The 18,940-nt window shown below is 40.6% G+C and overlaps 1 protein-coding gene across 3 annotated transcripts in view; it reads left to right on the forward strand.

Annotated features, from left to right (window-relative positions):
- Positions 1-18,940, forward strand: part of DCAKD (dephospho-CoA kinase domain containing) — a 474,430-nt gene that overhangs the window by 173,645 nt on the left and 281,845 nt on the right. For all 3 annotated transcript variants that reach the window (XM_044055123.1, XM_044055124.1, XM_044055121.1), the window contains one exon: positions 13,931-14,050. In XM_044055123.1, the coding sequence (XP_043911058.1) occupies positions 13,939-14,050 (112 nt within the window). In that variant the 5' untranslated portion in view covers positions 13,931-13,938. The remainder of the gene's footprint in view (positions 1-13,930; positions 14,051-18,940) is intronic.

An 18,940-nucleotide genomic window follows, 5' to 3' on the forward strand; every position in this document is an offset into this window, starting at 1 on the left:
CTTTGTGAGCTATGTGTTGCACGTGTTTTGTTTTGGGGTAGCGGTTGCTTGGGTGTCTGCTTTGGAGGTCTCTGCTGCTTAGGCAGATTTTTATTTAGAGCCTCCGAGTATGTTTTTGTGTGTTTATGTGTTTGGTTTGCTGTCGTGGTAGGTCTGTGTGAGTTCCTAGCACCTCACTCAGAGAACATCAAAGGGAGCATTCTCACAAGTATTAAATACACACATCAATTACATATAACTAACATAAATTTAAAAACAATTAACTTAAGCAGCAAATCAGTTTATCAATGATCTCCAGTTGTCCATATTAAATACCTTAAGTGTTAGGGTTTGATTTCTTTGTATTGCAATATTTGTTTAAAGTTTTTATTGTCTCTTAAATTTTCCGTACACTGCTGTAAAGCACATCATGGTATTCATGAGAATTCTGAGTTTTATATATTAGACCACCTGTAAAGCAGTTGGCACCTCCCTGGGATCTTAATTTTGTATTGGGGAATTTAACTATCTTCCCTTTTAAACCTATAGCCATTTCTTTAAAAATTTCACACAGAAAACTGTTTTGCTTATTGCTCTGACTTCAGCTACAACGGGTCTCTGAATTAATGGCTTTAATGGCTACACAACCTTTTCTGATTCTCCACAAAGACTGGGTGAATGTTAGTACCAGCACTTCTTTCATGTCAAAGGCTGTTTCTGAATTAACTTTAAATCAGACCATTCATCTCCCTATGTGCTATCGTGAATCAAAAAAATGTGAGAAAGTATCCTACATACTTTTGATGTCCATAGACAGTTTAGATTTTTCTGGGGCAGGGCTAAATATTTTAGGAAATCTAGCCAACTTGTTTCCTTTAATGGGAAAAAGAAAGTGTAGTCAGGAGCATTGCAGTCAAACCATTTCCAGATGGCTGTCTCAGGCAAAGCCCACTCGACTAGAGCTGTGGCAACTTCTGATGCTTTTTGGAAAGGGGTAGACTCTGGTTCCGTCATAAAGGCAGCTGCTTCTCTTCTGTACATACCTGTACTAGGCACTACTAGCTAGATTCAGTCTCCACAGCTGTGTAGCAGGATTCTTCCTAAACTACGGCAATATTTATGGGCGATATTCAAACAGAACTGTTGTTGTATTAGTACCATCCCACCTTCCCTCTTTTTTCTTTCTTACTCTTCCCAGGCTTGGGTGATGAACCCTGCTTTACCTTTGCCCTTTAACATGACATGGCATGCCAGTTTTTACTGGTTTTGTCTCAAGTATTGTAGAGCTTTAGGCTTCAGCCTCCATTTTGGGCAATAAAGCACTTTATTTTTGGTGCTATACCAGCAAATACTCTTGTGTTAAAGCACCTTTCTGTTAGTCCCACAAAGAAAAAAAAATGTCTTTCATACCTGCCTTAACACAATCCAAAGGTACTTTCAACCAGGCACAAACACCGCCTGCTGCAGCATACACCACATAACCTGTTCCAGGTACAAGTCCACCTACTTGTCTGAGTAACATAGCCTTAGCCCTTTTTCATATGAATAATTTTTCATTAGCAGCAGTTCCTTTGAGAATCCTCTATAGCTAATTCAAAAATGTAGCTGTATGTGTTAAAGAAATAGTACTATTTATAGGTTCATAGGTTGTTACTAGGCTATCGGCCCTAGGGCCTATGTAAGCCTAGCCGTAACAATTCCTTGGCTATTTCTTCCCAGAGTATTTACTTCCCTGGACCCCTGTCTATCAGGACGACTGACGTGATCTCCGGGGTGAATTTCCTATCTCCCATCCAGGCATCAAGGTTCCTTTTGAAGAGGGCCAAAGAGGCGCTCTGCTTGACATGTATGGGCAGTCTATTCCAGAGTCTGGGGAGTCTCTGGGTCAGGAACCTATCCCTCCAGCATGTTTTGTTCATTGTGATAACAAGGTGTAGATCCCTGGAGCGTGTGTCTCTGAGGGATTGGGATTTCTTTAAGTGTAGCATTTCCAACAGCTCAGGGTTTGATGTGGCCTTGTATGTTAAGCAGAGATCGCCTCTGAGTAGACGATGTGCGACAGAGTATAGGTGGAGTTTTTTAGATGGTCAGCATAGGGCATCTGCTTTAGGCCTGTGATTCTTTTAGTGAGGTATTTCTGTGGCCTTTCCAGTTGTTGCAAATGTCTTGAGAGGTACATACCAAACGGGGCGTTGTATTCTATAATGGGTCTAATGAAGGATGAGTACAGTGGGACAATGACCTCCTTTTTTTTGGATGAAAAGCCCTTAGTGATGAGGTGTGCCACATAGAAGGATTTCCTGAATGTTGTGGTGATGTGGTTATTGAAGGTGAGACCACTGTCCACCTGTGTCCCTAAGTCTTTTATCACACTTTTGGTGTTTAGTGTACTGCCACCTATGTGGTAATTCGTGGGTACATGTTTTTTCCCAAAGGGGATAACTATACATTTCTTGGCATTGAGCTTGAGCCCATGGCTCTGGCACCAAGCATCTGTTTCGGTAAGGCCCTTTTGTAGAGTATCCACATCATTTGGGGATTCAATAACATTATAGTATAGGACAGTATAGGGATACAGCTCCACACTTCTTGTACTTGCACGGTGTTTACAAGACTCACACATATTTCAGCTATGATGATTTGCATTGTTCTTACATTCATTAAACTGATGAAAGAGGTAATGAATTATAAAAGACTGAGGAGACATTTAAACTTTAGAGGTAACTAATGTATGTGTTACTCAGCAATCACACATACATCAGTATTAACAGAAATGTACTGTATGATGTGTCTAGAAGCTTTGTAGATAAGAGACATGTGTAGTCATCAGAGGCCTAAGCACTATAGGTGTCAGTACACCATGGCGATGCTAGATGTGTATAAATCTATAATGTATAAGTTACCAACAACTATAGATCTTCCATATGTGATGAACAATATTAAATTAATTACTGCCAAGAATTTATCCAAAATAAGTTACTCTGATACTTAAACCCATACATAGGTAAACGACATTCGCTTTGCCAAATTGTGTAACTAATTGAGCTAGTGAACATCACATTTTGTTCAATGTTTTAAAAGCATATATTATAGAAGAAATAGTACTAATAGTGTGTCACACATCCTTATTAATATACCGGTATAAAAGACAGTCCTGCATAATGTTTACACTGGCCCAATATAGTTGCAGATAACTTTAGAATGCATTGACATGCAAATGTAAACTTGAAAGATTAAGACATATTATTCTTCCACGTAATTTAACATTAGTATTACAGATTCTCATGGAATGCACTTGGAAGTACAATGCATCACATAAACACATATGTTTACTGCACACATATATGGTAATGTTGGTGTTAAGATGTGGAGTATGTAGCTTACTGTAGGCATCAGGTGGCTGGCCTTGGACCTGTCCAACCCTCTGGTGAAGATCCTTCATGTCCCTCTACTGTAGATCATCATATTGGTAGTGGACCAGCACACAAGTCCAGTAGATCCCAGATTGTCTGCAGTCTCCCTTGCTATCTGGTTCCATATGCTGATTATCGTAAAGTTCCTCATGTGTGCTTGCATCCTCTGCTCATGACCAGCATAGACAGTGAGCAGTGAGCATCTGCATTTTCTCATCTTCTGTCCATTTCTGCGCCTGGACTCGCCAGAGCCTCCTGTTGGTCAACATCCCCGGTATAGTTGTAGAAGTCTTTTTTTGAATGCCTTCCAAAAATTGCTAACTAAGGCCACCCTTACTTGTCATAATAGCCACTGGCTTGGGTTCAAATCCCACCTCTGTATATGTGACATATCTAAACATGTGGACTGGAATGTTACCTGTGTGTATGTATGCTACTATGCTAAGAATATGTATCAGTATTACATTTTAAAGTTGGTGCACATAGAGTGGTAGCTGACTATTGGAAGGCATTGGGTACATGTTACAGGTACTTCCATTTAATGGTACTTGTTGACTGGTTGCGCTGAGCACTGTTCACTTATGCCAAGCTATTCGGTAATGTGCCGAGATTCCAGAACGTACGTGGACATTCTCTAATGAGATTACAAAACACTGAATGCTGTTGAATCTTAGTAATTATGTAGGGTACAAATGGTACTTAAAAGCTGTGTGTGCTTAACTATCTTCACTCTGGGGTATAGCTGACTGATAGCTAGCTTCCAAAGGTAAGCTGTCACCTGCTGGCATTGCTGTAGTGGAATACAGTGCTATTTTCACTTACCTGTGTTCATAGTATGTTGTGTAAAACAACTGAAACATATTTTCAAGCATATGTTATATGAAATCCTCAGCATTACATTCTGTTTGTTACATAAAAGATGGAGATAGACTTCAACAGTTTGCCTGCATATGGGTACATGTCCACTAGTAACAAAGAGGTTTTCCCCATGTACAGTTGTATGGCTATAAGCAAACCAGCCTGTATGAACTACAGATACAGATGGACTCCACATGTATCTGTAGTTATTGCTGATTAACCTATAATGTCTGAGGTAGGTTTGCAGAGAACTACGACGTACAGGGTTGTATGCAAGTTGTGTGTTCAGGGACTGATTTATCGATACTCTGTGATGCTTAATCATTTAGTGGTAGTTGTGATTGCATTCAGCGGGCTATAGGCAATGTCAGGATTGCATAGCATTTATGTTGTTTGTTGTTATGTCACATGACTACATAACTGGTCATTTTCATAAGTTGATATTTTACTGACTTGTTTCTGTAAAATTTTCAATAGTTGGGTTGTTTACATTTCTGATGGAGTCTGTCACTGACTGCAGTAACATTTGTGATGCATACTACATACTTGAGGTAGAACTGGAAGGTGTTTTTGAATGTGTATCTAACTGTGGCAACAGCCTTGTCACGGTACTGAAACTCTGGCACACTGGTTATGTGTTTGGCCCTTACTTGCCATAATACCCACTGTCACTTGTTTAAATCTCACGTCTGTGAGACGTGGGCCATGAAGCATCGAGCACAGACACACCTGGTAAGGTTGTTCATATTGTTGCTGTTGTGCAGAAGTGTTTAGCACACCTGTGATCTATGACGTTAATGTTGCTTTGTTCCCTAGACAGGTACATTTGCATGACACGTTTGCCATTTGTCATGTGTCTCCATATCCTGTTAGTGGGATCCATAGCTGTTGTGTGTCTCTGCCTCCTGTTATGACTGTGGAATATATTCGCATCAGATGTCGTTTGCCATTTTATAATACAGGTTCCACTTTAAGTTGGATGATACATTCCCCAACCAGGGAGGACATACCTGGTAAGACAGTCTACATGGTTGCACATGGTCCACTGCATTGGTTCATTGTCCGGACCAGATAGGAACAGGTATGTGTTGCAGGGTGTAGCCTGTGATAGGGAGGATAGTGTGGCTGAGCATTCTGATGATGTGGGGACATCAGATGATGGACATGATGACGATGACCCGCTGTCCTATGTAGAGTCTGGTAATGATGGTGTCTGGTCCCCATGATGGACATATGCTGTCTATTGGAGTACACGTGAGAATGTAGCTGAAGTGCATGGATGCATATCAGAGGGTGTCTGCTTACTATTTCAGGCACATGAATGTTCACAGTGACATCATGGCTCTGTCCTGCATGCACTTGTCCGTGCCACCAATTGTGCAGCACATCAGCTGCGTATGTTACATGAAAGTCAGGAATGCAGACATGCAGAGGTTATGGCAGATTGGCTGTACAATATGACAGTGTGGTATCTGTTGTACAGTTGCACGGTCTGTTGAAAGCCATCTTACAGCAGTGGTAAAGCAATGCCAAAGTACAAACTGGATGTTTGTGCTGATGCATCCCCATACACAGCATGGTCCTAGATTTCCTGTGGAACTGGCTATTTTGTGGATACCTTCCTATGCTAGTAATCTGTATGATGATATCTTACCTGTACAACAACACCTTCTGTTGTGCACACCTCCTGTGTGCCACACAAATGCCAGTGTGGTTCTCTTTGGTGATGTACCTTACAAGTGAGACTTTCTGTGGTGATGTTTCCTCTGTATACATCCAGATGTGTTCTTTGCTGAGTTGTGTGGTTATGGTCTTTACAGATAATTTATATGCTTATGTTGTGTATAATTCTCACTATGGGCAAATAATGGTTTCTTTCCATTAGTTGTGCTCTGTGCTGCTGCTGTTGCTTTTAGCTTGCCAGACACACTCTCGATGGTGCTTTATCTCTCTGTGTATGCTTTGTTGTATACACTGTCAACAGGTGTTGATGGGCATCTGTATGATTTCATAAGCAATAGCTCCAGTGGATAACAGCAGTCACCTGTTTTTAGGGGGTTGAGGAGGAATATTTGTTCATCTTGCTTCCTGTTGCAATGTCTGGCTGCTGCTTACCCTTCTGGTATTTAACATGCTGGAAAGTAAATCTCAGGGCACTTTCCCTGTAGATTGCAGCATCATGCACACTACCAGGGTATGTTGCCATGATATTAGTATTGAGTCTGTCTGCAAAGCACACCTCCTGACAATTGAGTGATGATCACCCCTTTCTTTTGATGTACTGTTCAGCATCAGGTACAGCTGGGATTTTGATTGGGATATGGGCGCAGTCTGTTGCACCAAGGACATAGAGGAAGTTGGCAGTGTCATAGTACTTGTTGCATGACAGTTATATGCTCTGTGACTACTTTTGGGAAGTGGGTGTATTCAACCACCTTGGTGCACATTGCTGCCAGGAACTATGCAAGAATGTGACTGGCAGCTGTCTTGGACACTCCTACGACATCTCCCACATGCTGCTGAAATGTCCCTGAGGCCAATATACACAGACTCAGGCACAGTTTTGTTTCTATCGGTACAGGATTACCTCACAGACTGCAAGCATACATGTAGGGTGCACGCATCTTGCACACAATCTAATCCTTATATGGCTATTACTTTGTGTTCAGTCAGCTGGCTTAACTGTAGCCTGCCTCAGCACCTGTCTGTCTGCTTTCTGAGATACATTTGCAGATGGTCCTCTGTAAGGCTTGTAGTACCCCAGCCTGCTCTAGTGCTTTAAATGCCAATTGCAGTTTTTTTATGTTGTGTTATGTTTGTGGATTCCACAGGGTTACTTAGGAATTTGTGGAACATAGTAGTGTTAAAATTAAGCACTTATGGCTTCTGCCAGGTGCTTTCAGAAAGCTGTTAAATTGTGTTGGGTGCACCCATTGAGTATTGGAATCCGATGGGTGTGAGCAGATTCCACTGTTATCCTACACTGAATTGATAATTACTTGGTCTTGTTGTAGTGCCCATTATGAAATCACATCCATGGCTGATGTGCTGACGTCCTCCTTTGGTGTGCTGTGCTGTCCACAACTATCTTTTGGAATTTGACCCACTGTCATTGTATATTTTTGTACTTTGCTTGCTGTTCTATTGTACATTATGTTTGTGTAGACATACCAGCTTCTGGTAGCAGATATTTTTTTTTAAAAAAAGGTCATTCAAAGTTATATTTGCTAAATCGTCATGCTTTTGCAACTCTGCTTTGATTCTAACATGGTTGCTCTTACAGCATAATCTATCCAAGATGCAATATTCTTTGTATAGGTTATATTTAACAATGTTTGTCTTTTCTGGGGAGACCAATAAGCCAATAAACAGATGGCCAGGCGGTAGTGCGTGCTACACACAAATGGAGTGGTTTATCATTTTTTTTTCTTGGTGGCTTTGCCTTTTTGTATTTGGTTTTCTGGGGAGAGTTATTGTATCTGTAGGAAATGTTGACTTTCTATGGAAACTTTTGTCTTGTGTTAAGTTTTTAAAAAGTGACTTGAAGTAGAACTTTTTGGTTAATTGCTCGGAATGGTTTTATTTGTGTAATCTATATTCATGTTGTTTCACAGTGAAAGAAGTAATCACATTATGCAGGAGACAGTTTTAGCATAGGCATTCTTGTATTCAGTCTAAACACAGCTGACTAAATTCCACCTACTTGACTTCAGTATGTGGAAGTTATGATTTGAAAAAATTCTGACCACTGGAGGGAGTACTATAACATAACTTATGCTGAGGTGTTAACAACACTGCAGTTGGTTATATTATGTTTGGCTATGTGGGGTTGGGAAGCTTGACACAGCTGATCTGCAATTTTGATATAACTGTATTCAATAAGTAAAATAAAGTAAATAAATAAATAAAATCAATGTAAGGAAATCTGATCAACTGTGTTTTTATTTCCTATAGTAGAATCTACAAGTGTAGTGGTCGTGTTGTTTTGTTGTAAACTTGAGATGAACTGGATTCTGTCAACCAATTATATGCCAGTTACATAATAAGTGACCATTAATTCCCTTTGTACTCTTTTTTCAAGCCTGGAAAAAAGACATTTGAGTGGGCCTGGGGGTTAGCAAATTAACCATCCGAATACTTTAACACATTATTGGGATTTTGTGTCCATGGTTACCAATAACCTTTACTCTGATTGCATAATTTTTGTTACAACGGTAAGAGACTTATTTTCTGTAATTCCCCACGATATCAGGAGTGAGTGGTTTTTTTTTTTTTGAGTTTTTGTACACTCATTCTGACCTTGGGTATACTAAATGTTTAACCCTCAGAAGTTTAATGGAGGCAGTCTTGGGAAATAACTTCATTATTTTCATGAACCAGCTTTTCAGACAAAAAAATGGGTTGCCATGGGTGCAGCATGCACCCCAGTTTTTGCCAACATGGTAATGGCATATTGGGAGACTACTGTGTTTTTTTATATCTGAATATATAAACTCTTGGTTCTTGTACAGACATTTTCTTGATGATATCATTATTTTTTGGAAGGACACTTGGGACAAGTTAGACCAGTTTTTCTCAATTTATTAATAGTTCTACCCAATTTTTGAAGTTCACCATGGAAGTAAATTTAGAAAATGTCAACTTTTTGGATGTCTCCATTAAGAAAAATAAAGTGGCCTAAAGGTTTGAGTCAACACTTTTTACAAAACCTACATACTCCAGTTCCCTTTAACATTTTAATAGCTGGCACCCCATCCATCAAAAGACGGCATTGGTCAAAGGCCAATGTGTAAGACTGACCTGAATGGTTGGTGATGTTGCCTGTTTTAAGGATGAGTGTAGTACGCTTTGGGGGATGCTTGTAAAAAGAGAGCTCCCTGGGGAATTCCTCTCTGAGATTTTCTTGAAAGTTGAGAGAAAAAGATCAGAGGGAGTGTGTTTTCCTTTATTAGGCACACACAACAATCAAGTTGAAAATGTGTTAGTTTTGATAAAAAAATTAACTATAGGAAATCTTTGGTACTCCCATATAGTTTGCATTGCATTGTATACGGGACATTATACTCAAAAATTGGTCCTTGTTTGGGATAGAGCAAGAATATATTGAAAAAGTTGGTGAGAAATTGGTTATTGTGTACTAGAAAAAAGTTTGTTTCAAATCCATGATGGAAAGACCACTAAGGTTTGCAACAGTGGGTGCAATGATTAAATGCGGCCACTGTTCCCAGTGTAGGCACATCATTGAAGCTTCTGATATATACATAGAAGGTTTTGGAACCATTAAATTGCAGTGTAAATATTATTGCGACAGCAAGAGGGTTATTTATATGGCAAAATACCAGCTTTGCCAAGGTTTCTATATAGGAAAAAACTGAAGATTGTTTAAAAAGAGAATTTACCAACATCAGTATGATACTGGTAAAAAGAACGAACATAATGCTCTATACAAACATACAAAAAGTTTTCCAACGCATTCCTTCAAGTTTATTGTTATTGATCATGTTATTACAGGAGCTAGGGGTGGGCCATCTGCTTTATATCTTGAACACAAAGAATTAAGATGGCAGTTAAGATGCAACACAGCCAACACTCCTGATCTAAATGAATCAGTTTCTATTGCAAGTTATTTAAAATTAAAGTAAATGTTCGCTATTTAAATTCTATATATTTTATATAAAAATATGTTTAAATTATAATATCATTAATAGATGAAGCAATTAGTTATTGGATGTGTTATTATTTATTAATGGAGGATTGGTTTTAAGGGTTAATCATGTTTAATTGTACTAATTAATAGTAGTCATGTGGTTTTAATATTATATTAAAGCTGACATCTTCCTCTTGTTAATATTCTAATGAAGTCCAGTGTACAGAGGAAGAAAGCGCTTAATTGTTTTACTAAAGTGTGGCACATATTGCTGTGTTTGTCTTCTTTGTTTTTTATTAGCTTATTTTTTGTGTATTTTAATAAAGTACAATTTCACAGGTACAGAATCATAGCACTATAACATTTTACATCTAATCACATTAAGATAAAATGTTTTAAACACGTACAGTAATTATTGTTAGGATGAATAAAGAACACTCCACAGGTAAAAATGTTGGTAGCACCTTAAACTGTACAATCGAATAACACCGGTATGATGAAGTTTACTACAAGTGACTATACTTAGAAAAGGAGAGAGTTTTGGATGGAAGACAGATGTAAGAAGAGAGATGCTTGCAGGATAAAGTAAGGTTTAATGCCTGTAGTAAAGGAGGGGAACTACCCTAGGTGAGCAAGCAGAAGATGTAGATGGATGAGCCAGGGATGCCATTAAACATTTACAATGGATGAGCCAGGCATGCCATTAAACATTTACATACATCTTTGTTCAACAGGATAGTATATTTAAAGACAGAGTGATGACCTGGATGTTCATTGTGTTTCACTGTTGTAGTAATAACACAATAGGGATTTCCTTGCTGTGGTAGCGCTAGGTCAGATCGAATACCAGGGAGTTTTCCCCTCCTCCAGGCCTGGTGGACGCTGTCTCCTTAATATTAGGACATCTGGGCTTAAGAGTTGTTGTCCGGCTCCATGTTTTCAGGTCTTTCTTGCCACCCAGAACTGGAGCCCCAAACTCTGAGACCCAGGCCAAGAACACAAGACACTCAACTGCTCCAGTGGACTATTGCACTAGTAGGGAGAGGGTCCTGAGGACTAGAGAAGAAAAAGGAGTCCACCCAAACACTTGGTTGAGACAGAATGGAAGGTGGGTGAGAAAGAATACTGCAACAACGAAGACACTCAAACTTCTACATTTATGGTTCCATAAGTACTGGAAGAATAGCAGGAGATTTGTGCTCAAGGATTCTCTTATGCTTTTCTTCCTGGTTGAAGAACTCCGTCATTTCATAGAGTGTCTCCCAAATGGTGAAGCCCTCAGGCGGTGAAGCTGAGGCAGTATTTTCATCAGAAAAAGCTGCTTGCTGTGAAAGATTCTGGGGTAGCTATCGGAAATGAGCATGGCTACTTTTTATTTACAAATATGTAATTTCATAGTAATAAACAACTGAAATCTTTAGCTGCAAAAAAAGTATTTGCATAAAATACAAGCCCTATTTTAATTTCCTTTTATACAAAATATAAAAGATAATTTTGTCATCTATAGTATATTTCCAAGATCATTTCATACTTTATAGATCAGCACAAAAAGTTTTATCTAATAATTTTCATCCATATTTTCTATTCATCCCCACAGAGTATTTATCCTCCACTACTTATAAAGACATAGGAATGTTGGTAGGCAACTGATCACTTGATCCCTAACATGCCTAGTCATATTCATTTAATTTTTCTAATGTTTCATTTCCCTATTGCAAATTTCATCAGTAAAAAAAAAGAATTATCCTTACAAATGAATATTATATTTTCCAAAGTAAATGAATATCTTAAAACCTATATATGTCATATAATCAGTGTGGCAGTCACTCTGCTTGCACCCTTTCTAATTCTTGTTTCCTTTCTCACTTTTTAAAACTAGCCTATATGAGGGAAGTCCTAATGGTACATCTTTTGTTCTGGGTCTTTCTCTCCTTTGTGCCAGCCAATCTTCAGCGCCCCCCCCCCAGCCTTTAGGTCTAGATCCATTTCAGAACTGACGAGGGAGATGTTATCCTGGCAGCAATTAAGGGAGTTTAGTCCCTGTCAGCATTACCTTTTTGCCCATTTTGCGCTCTGCTCTCTTTCTTGCATCAGGACCATGCCTGTCCCAGGAGCCAGCCTGAAGCCCTTGCATCTTGCTGGTAAAGCAGGCCACCTGCATTTGAGGGTGGACTCTAGTTATGCTCAGGCTGGGGGACTCTCCAGTGACCCAAGGCATGTAAGCACCTTTAATTGTATTGTGATGAAGGCTGGTAATTTGTTTACTAATTATCCTAACCTCCTACTTCATAGATTACCAACATGGAGATGTACAATTCTGGCCCTGTGATGCATGCACAATACTGTACATGTGCCACCTTCCAGCTATAATGCTGTGTGCTGCATAGTGTACCCCCAAGTGCATGTTGTTCCCCCTCATAGTACTGCAGCCAGCTCCTGCCTTCACTAGAGGCAGGTCACGCTATTCAGTACCACCTCTCTGCCCTGGTCCCTTCAGCACCTAGGACACTATTCCAATCTTGGGCATCTAGATTGTGCTTATGGCTTTATCCCTGCATGACAAAAAATCAGCTCTAATGATGCATCTGTGTGGTACAAGTTCTGGCTTTAGAATAGCATCATGTCATCCATACTTCCGGTAACCTTTTCTCCAAGTATATTGCTTCCTTGTATTCTCTGTTTTTTTTTTTTAGTTCATCGGTCTTCAAATTTATTTGCCATATGGTGCATTTTGAAAGAACTGAAGGCAAAGCTAGGTCTCAGGCCAAAGAAAGACTAGCTCTCCTTTGGGTAGGGCAGAGAAATGTTGGAAGAAAAATGTTATCAGCACTTCTAATGCCCAGAGGGACAGGTCCTATATTGCCTACAGCCAGAATGTGTGATTTAAAAATGTACTGTTATGGTGAGTATATCGCGTATAGAGTATGTAGCTTGCTTTTAAGGGTAGTAATATGCTTTCACTGATTTTCCTAGAAATGGTTTATAAGGTACATTGAAAACTAGTTTCTGCCTGAGACCATTAGTTTGGTGGTGCATTCTTTTCCCATTATGTTAACAGTGTATCTGCCCAGCTGTGATGATCAGTAGGCAAGAATGTTAGAAACATAAGAATGTGGAGGTAACATGTTGAGAAAATAAAAAGCAAAGAAGGGGATGTTGAGCAGGCATGTAGGGAAAGGTCATGTCACTGAACATTTGTAAATCAAAAGCAATCTGGTTGAAAAATATCACCAAAAACGACTTTCAGCAATCACCCAAGATTTTTTTTTTCTTGCAGGGGGACAAGCCACCCTACATACCCCATGTGGGGCTGATCCACCACACCCCCCAATGCCACTTCCAGGATTGCACTATAGTGGAGAAAAGTGCAACCTTGAAAATTGATGGAAGTGTTTTTTCATGATATTTTTTGACCAAACGGCTTCTGATTTAAAGATGTTCATTAACCTGATGTGAAGCCATTGGTGTAATCTGTGCCGATCACCTAAACTGGGATGCAATATTTGAAAAGAATTACTGTACCGATCACCTAAACTGGAATGCAATATTAGAAAAAAATTACTAACCAACATATCACTCTCTGGCAAGGGACTTTTATGCCTTTATGAATATTTTCCATCCATGATTGGGTTCTGAGAATGTACCACATTGCATATGCTTTTTCTTGTTTTGTTTTGCGATTAAGAGGATGTGTGAACCTGTACAGCATAGGATTCAAGGCTGCCTGCATATTTACTGTCATCAGTTAAGGAATGCCATTACTATTTAAGATGCAAACTGCAATATAAAATAAATAAATTATAATACTCAATACTTAAAAACATTTCAAAGGCTTCAGCATTTTGTGCCCTTATAGGCAGTTGTCCACAGTACTTTTTTACAGTGTAGATTGATAAGTAATGTAACAGAAAACAGTATATGCAGTGTAAGAAAGCCAATATATTTTGTTTTATTTTACAATGTAAATTAATGTAGTGAACAAAGTAGTACTTTTTGCAAATTAAAAATATTTATTTCTGTTCTTCACTTTTAGAGAAAGCAATGTTTCTCGTGGGACTGACTGGAGGAATTGCTTCGGGTAAGAGCACAGTGGCAACCATACTTAGGGAGCTGGGCTGCCCAGTTATCGATGCTGACATCATCGCCAGGCAAGGTTGTTATTGGCACGTTTTTGGTATATTCTCTGTTATTAGGACATTGTGCATTAAGTACAGTGATTACCACAATGATATCAGGGAACAGTAAATGAAGTAGCTTAGAAAGTAAGGTATGTCCCTTGGCACTGTCAATAGCAATGTCTTTCTGCTTCTCCAGTAAGGGGTCACCACAGCGGATTACCAGTCCACAGATTGATTGGGAGTGGAATTTTTACATTGTCGAGTTGCCAGCCCGACGCTCAACCTGTCAATGGAGTTACTGAATTAATTCCATAACACAGTGTGTCATGAATTTCATTCTCCCCAAAGAATTTTTCAAAGAATTTAGCCCATTAAAAACATCTCAAAAAATGATGACAACATTGAAGAAAGCTAGAGCAGGAGATAGCAGAGTGTCCATTTAGTTGTTCTTTTGTCCTTAGGTATCAGACATTTGCACCAATATTATTCAGGTTTCCAATACCAGCTGTTTAGATAGTGAAAAGAGACGAAGTGGCATTTCTTTTCTTTTATCACAAATGCCTATTTAGTCCTGTCTGGCCCATTCATTCTGCTCAGTCTTGTATTTATTGGTACCAGGAAATGGCCCTTTGTTGGTAGGGCTTTCCCCTTTTGGTTGACAGAGGCAGTCTTGAGGCTGTGGAATCATTGGTCACCATTTTGGGGTGAGATCCTTACGGGCAGGCAGTTTGTCATATTGTGGTCATGTAGGTATATGCAGCTGTCACTCCTTACATTCACATGTGCACACTAGTGATATATGGTGTGGAAAAAGTGCATGTGTTTCCTTGTGTGTGTTTCCATCATTGGCATCATGACTTTTGAACTTTTTGTCATCGGTTTCCCGAGGTTTCCCTAGGGGGCAATGTGGCCACAGAAGAAACTCCCTCAAGGTCTGCTTCACTCTTTCCTTCCCAATCAGCTTTCCCCTTTTCAGGCTTCTAGTCAAATGTGGGTCATGAGTATAGGCAGGTAGACACTCTGCCCTTGTACCAATGGACCAGCATACTAGTATCCCAGTTGCAGTAGAGTGTAAGAATGTACTTGGGCAACTAGTGGTGTTGCATACCCACGTCTGTGTGTTCACAAGAGTAAAGTGAAACACGATATATTAACTTTTCTTTCAATCCTGTGCCAAGCAAGAATGTGAACCTCATTGTCTTTGCTTGACGTTTATTCCTTATGAAAAAGGAGGGAAGCAGAACTGGAGTGGTTTGTAACCAGGGATTTCTTAGTATCAGAAAAAAGAAACATTACTTAAAATATCCAGGAAAACATTTATTACTTTGCTAACTTCAGACTGTCTGGAACTATAATTCAGCAGTCACCACAATACTATTTTTACAGAGTGTATACATCAGTGAGGATTGCTTTGTAGCATGTAAAGCTTTCTTTCAGGCCTGCCTCCCTAGAACTATCACATAGCTCTTATTTGGGGGGATTTATGTATTTTTCATGTTTGTAGTACACTCATTCATTTGTACCCTGCAGATGATGGACACTGACCTTAATCCATTTTTCTTGATATCCAGGAAAGGGGTGTAGGTTACTGGTCACAAAGTGATTAAGGAAACAGTAGTGAGTCATGATGAGGGAGCTGCAGTGGTGGTGGTGCTGCGGTAGCGATGTTCTTCGTCTTCCCTTGCTGCAGTCCTGACTATTGGGTATAGTCCGCGTCCCAGTCGGCCCGAATACCAGAGTATAAGGCTGACGTCGGTCATGGCGCCTTAGACTGACGTCAGTACGTCAGGGTACTAATGCGCATGACCGACGCCATTTCTCAGTCTTTTGCCGCATGGTCCGATGCAGAAGCAATTTTACGGGTGCACCTTGGCGTTCTGAGATTTTCCGCAACCGCAGTTTCAGACCGAAACAGAGTTGGCTAAGTAACCCCGTTGGGGAACATTTTGGTTTTTTTTTCTTGCCTCAGTATATTACCGGATGTCAGAAAAAGTGAATAACTGTATTTCTTGTGGGAAGCAGATACCGCATAGGGATTATCATACATTGTGTATACCTTGTTTAGGGCCTGAGCACGGCGTTGTTGGTTGCCGCTCTTGTGCTAGATTTAATAAAGCACTATTAAGAGGAGGCTTGATTGTGCTAGGTTAGTGTTTGGGAAGCGTTGCAATTATACTATGCCGTCGGATGCTCCGACGCCTGCTTCCTCTAAGAAGCGCAAGGACAAAACAGTGAAGTCTAGGGGTGAGGAACCGGCAGTCCCGGACGTCGGTCCTTTAGAAGGCTCAGGGAGCCAGAGGTTTTGCCAGGAGTCTCTATGGAGTCTCAGGCAGATACTTTACTGTTACAGGATGTGCCCTCTCAGGAAGTAGGCCAGGCTGAGGGGGCTTCTCAGGTAACTGTTCTTCCCTCTCTTCCCAAGGTAGTTAGGGCCTCTCCTTCTGTTTCCAGAGCTTCTTTTAGAGGAAGGCCAACTTCAGCTTCTGTAGGGGCTTCTCCTAGCATTTCGGGCTCTGTGCCTAAGAAACATATGCTTAAAATGGCTGAAGATTTGATTACTCTGATTAGAGGTTCTATGCCCCCACCTGATAAGAGGCCTAGGGTGGAACAGGAGTTTGATAGTTTTGAACAGTGTTCACAGGCTTCAGAGTCTTCTGTGGAAGACTTGCAAGAGTTTCCTGCTTATTCTGATTCTGAGGTGGATGATTCCACTCCTTCAGCTTCTCCTCCTGAGGATTTTTCATTTTCAGAGACTCTTCACTCCATGAGGGAGCACTTTAAATGGGAAGGCCAAGATTACTCTGACTCCAGAAAAAGGCTTAGGGAATTCTTGTTTTTGCCTCAGCATAGGCCCTTAGCTATTCCTCCGGTGTTGAATGTGGTGGAGGATGTTTTTGCAGAGGCTTCTCTGAACCCTGATTCCTTGCCTCCTGCTCCTGTTAAGCCTGATAGGTATTATAGGGTGCCCAAGCTCATAAGTATTTGTTTAAGAGTCCCAGGGCGGACCCAGAAACTGTTTCTCAGGGGCCTAAAGGTGTTAAAGCTTCTGTTGTTAAAAATCCTGTCCCTTCTGATAAAGAGGCAAGGGCTTTGGATAGGTGGGGTAAGAAAGTATATACTTCTTCCACTCTAGCCATGAGGGCGTTGAATTGTCAATTTCATATGCTGAAATATCAGAATTATCTCCTTTCACAATTGAAATCTAAGGTGGATGCTTTGGCGGAAGGTATTGAGTGTAAAGAATTGCTGGATTTGGTTCATGTGTCTGAACAAGTGGGTAAGCATTCTTTGCAGTGTGGTTTTGATGCTGTTCAGGCCTCCTCGAGGGTGGCTGCTACTAGTTCTGTTCTTCGCAGACATGCATGGTTGAAGGATCAGAATTTAGCTGAGCATGTTAAGACCAGGATTTTGGATGCTCCTTTACAGTCTGATGTGTTGTTTGGACCGCCTGTGGAAGCAGTTTTAAAGAAAATGGAGGACAAAGCTAAGTCTATGCAGACTGTTAAAGAGTTTTTGCAGGTGCAGCCTCCAAGTTTAGTAGAAATTGGCCTGCTAAGGGGTGGACATATCCTGCTTATGGTTCCCAGTCTAGGGGTAGATCTAGACGTGGTAGGGGCAGGGCTCAAGGTTCTTTAGGCCTAGATCAGACAGTTCACCTGCTCAGACTTCTGGTGAGGGCAGGGGTCAGTCCTTTCGTAAGCAGACCCAATGACCTGCCTTTTCAGCTGCCAGTGGACTCGCCTGGCAGCTCCTTTGGGAGGAAGATTGTCTCTTTTCAAAGAAAATTGGGATTTAATCACTCAAGACAGATGGGTGCTGGATATCATTCATCACGGGTACAGATTTTATTTCCACACAATGCCCCTTTCAAAGGCATGCCAGATGTTCCTCCTCCACAAAGAAAAGAGGCTCTCAAGCAAGTTTCTCAGTTACTCCAGATAGGGGCTATTCAGCCAGTCCCTGTATCAGAAAGGGGCTTCGGATTTTATTCTCGCCTGTTCCTAGTACCAAAGAAGGGGAACACGTGGAGACCAATTTTGGATTTATCTATCCTCAACACTTATCTGGACATTCCCAAGTTCAAGATGTTGACGTTACAGCAACTGTTACCTCTGCTGGGCAAGGATCACTGGATGGTAACTTTGGATCTCAAGGAAGCTTACCTTCATGTGCCCATAAGGCTAAGTTGCAGAAAGTATCTGCGGTTTCAACTGGAGATTTTCATTATCAGTTCTCTGCATTGCCCTTTGGCTTATCTACTGCCCAGAGTATTCACAAAGGTTCTGGCTCCAGTGATAGCTTACTTCAGGCTTCAAGGCATTCAAATTTATCCTTACTTGGACGACTGCCTGATTCTGGCTCAAGAAAAGGAACACCTTCTACAGCATCTGGAATATGTCATAGCAGTGCTAAGATGCCTAGGGTATTCTGTGAACGAAATAAAGTCCAGTCTAGTACCCTCTCAAGACATGTGCTTTCTGGGTGTGAGACTGAATACAGCAGCCCAGATGGCCTTTTAACCGCGGACAAACAAAAGAGTCTGTCACTTTAGTTCCATCAACTATCTCATCAGTCCGTGCTGACTGCAAGGACAGTCCTTCAAGCATTAGGGTTCATGGCATCTTAGTATTCTAGTGCTTCCCAATGCCAAACTGCATATGAGGAAGCTGCAATGGTATCTCAAAATGTATGGACACAGCACTGCCAAGATTTGGACACTGTCATTCAAATAATACCTTGCCTTCAAAAGGAATTCTTGTGGTGGGCTCAGGAATGTCACCTAAACAAGGGACTCTCTGTGACCCGCCAGAGGCGAGTCAGATTTTAACGACAGATGCCTCGGACACTGCTTGGGGAGCTCATCTAAATGGAAAGTGGATACAAGACAAGTGGCCTGCCAGACTACAGCATCTACATATCAACAT

The sequence above is a fragment of the Protopterus annectens genome, chromosome 13.part0, assembly GCF_019279795.1.
Source record: "Protopterus annectens isolate FY-2018-M chromosome 13.part0, PAN1.0, whole genome shotgun sequence".
NCBI classification, from domain to species: Eukaryota; Metazoa; Chordata; order Ceratodontiformes; family Protopteridae; genus Protopterus; species Protopterus annectens.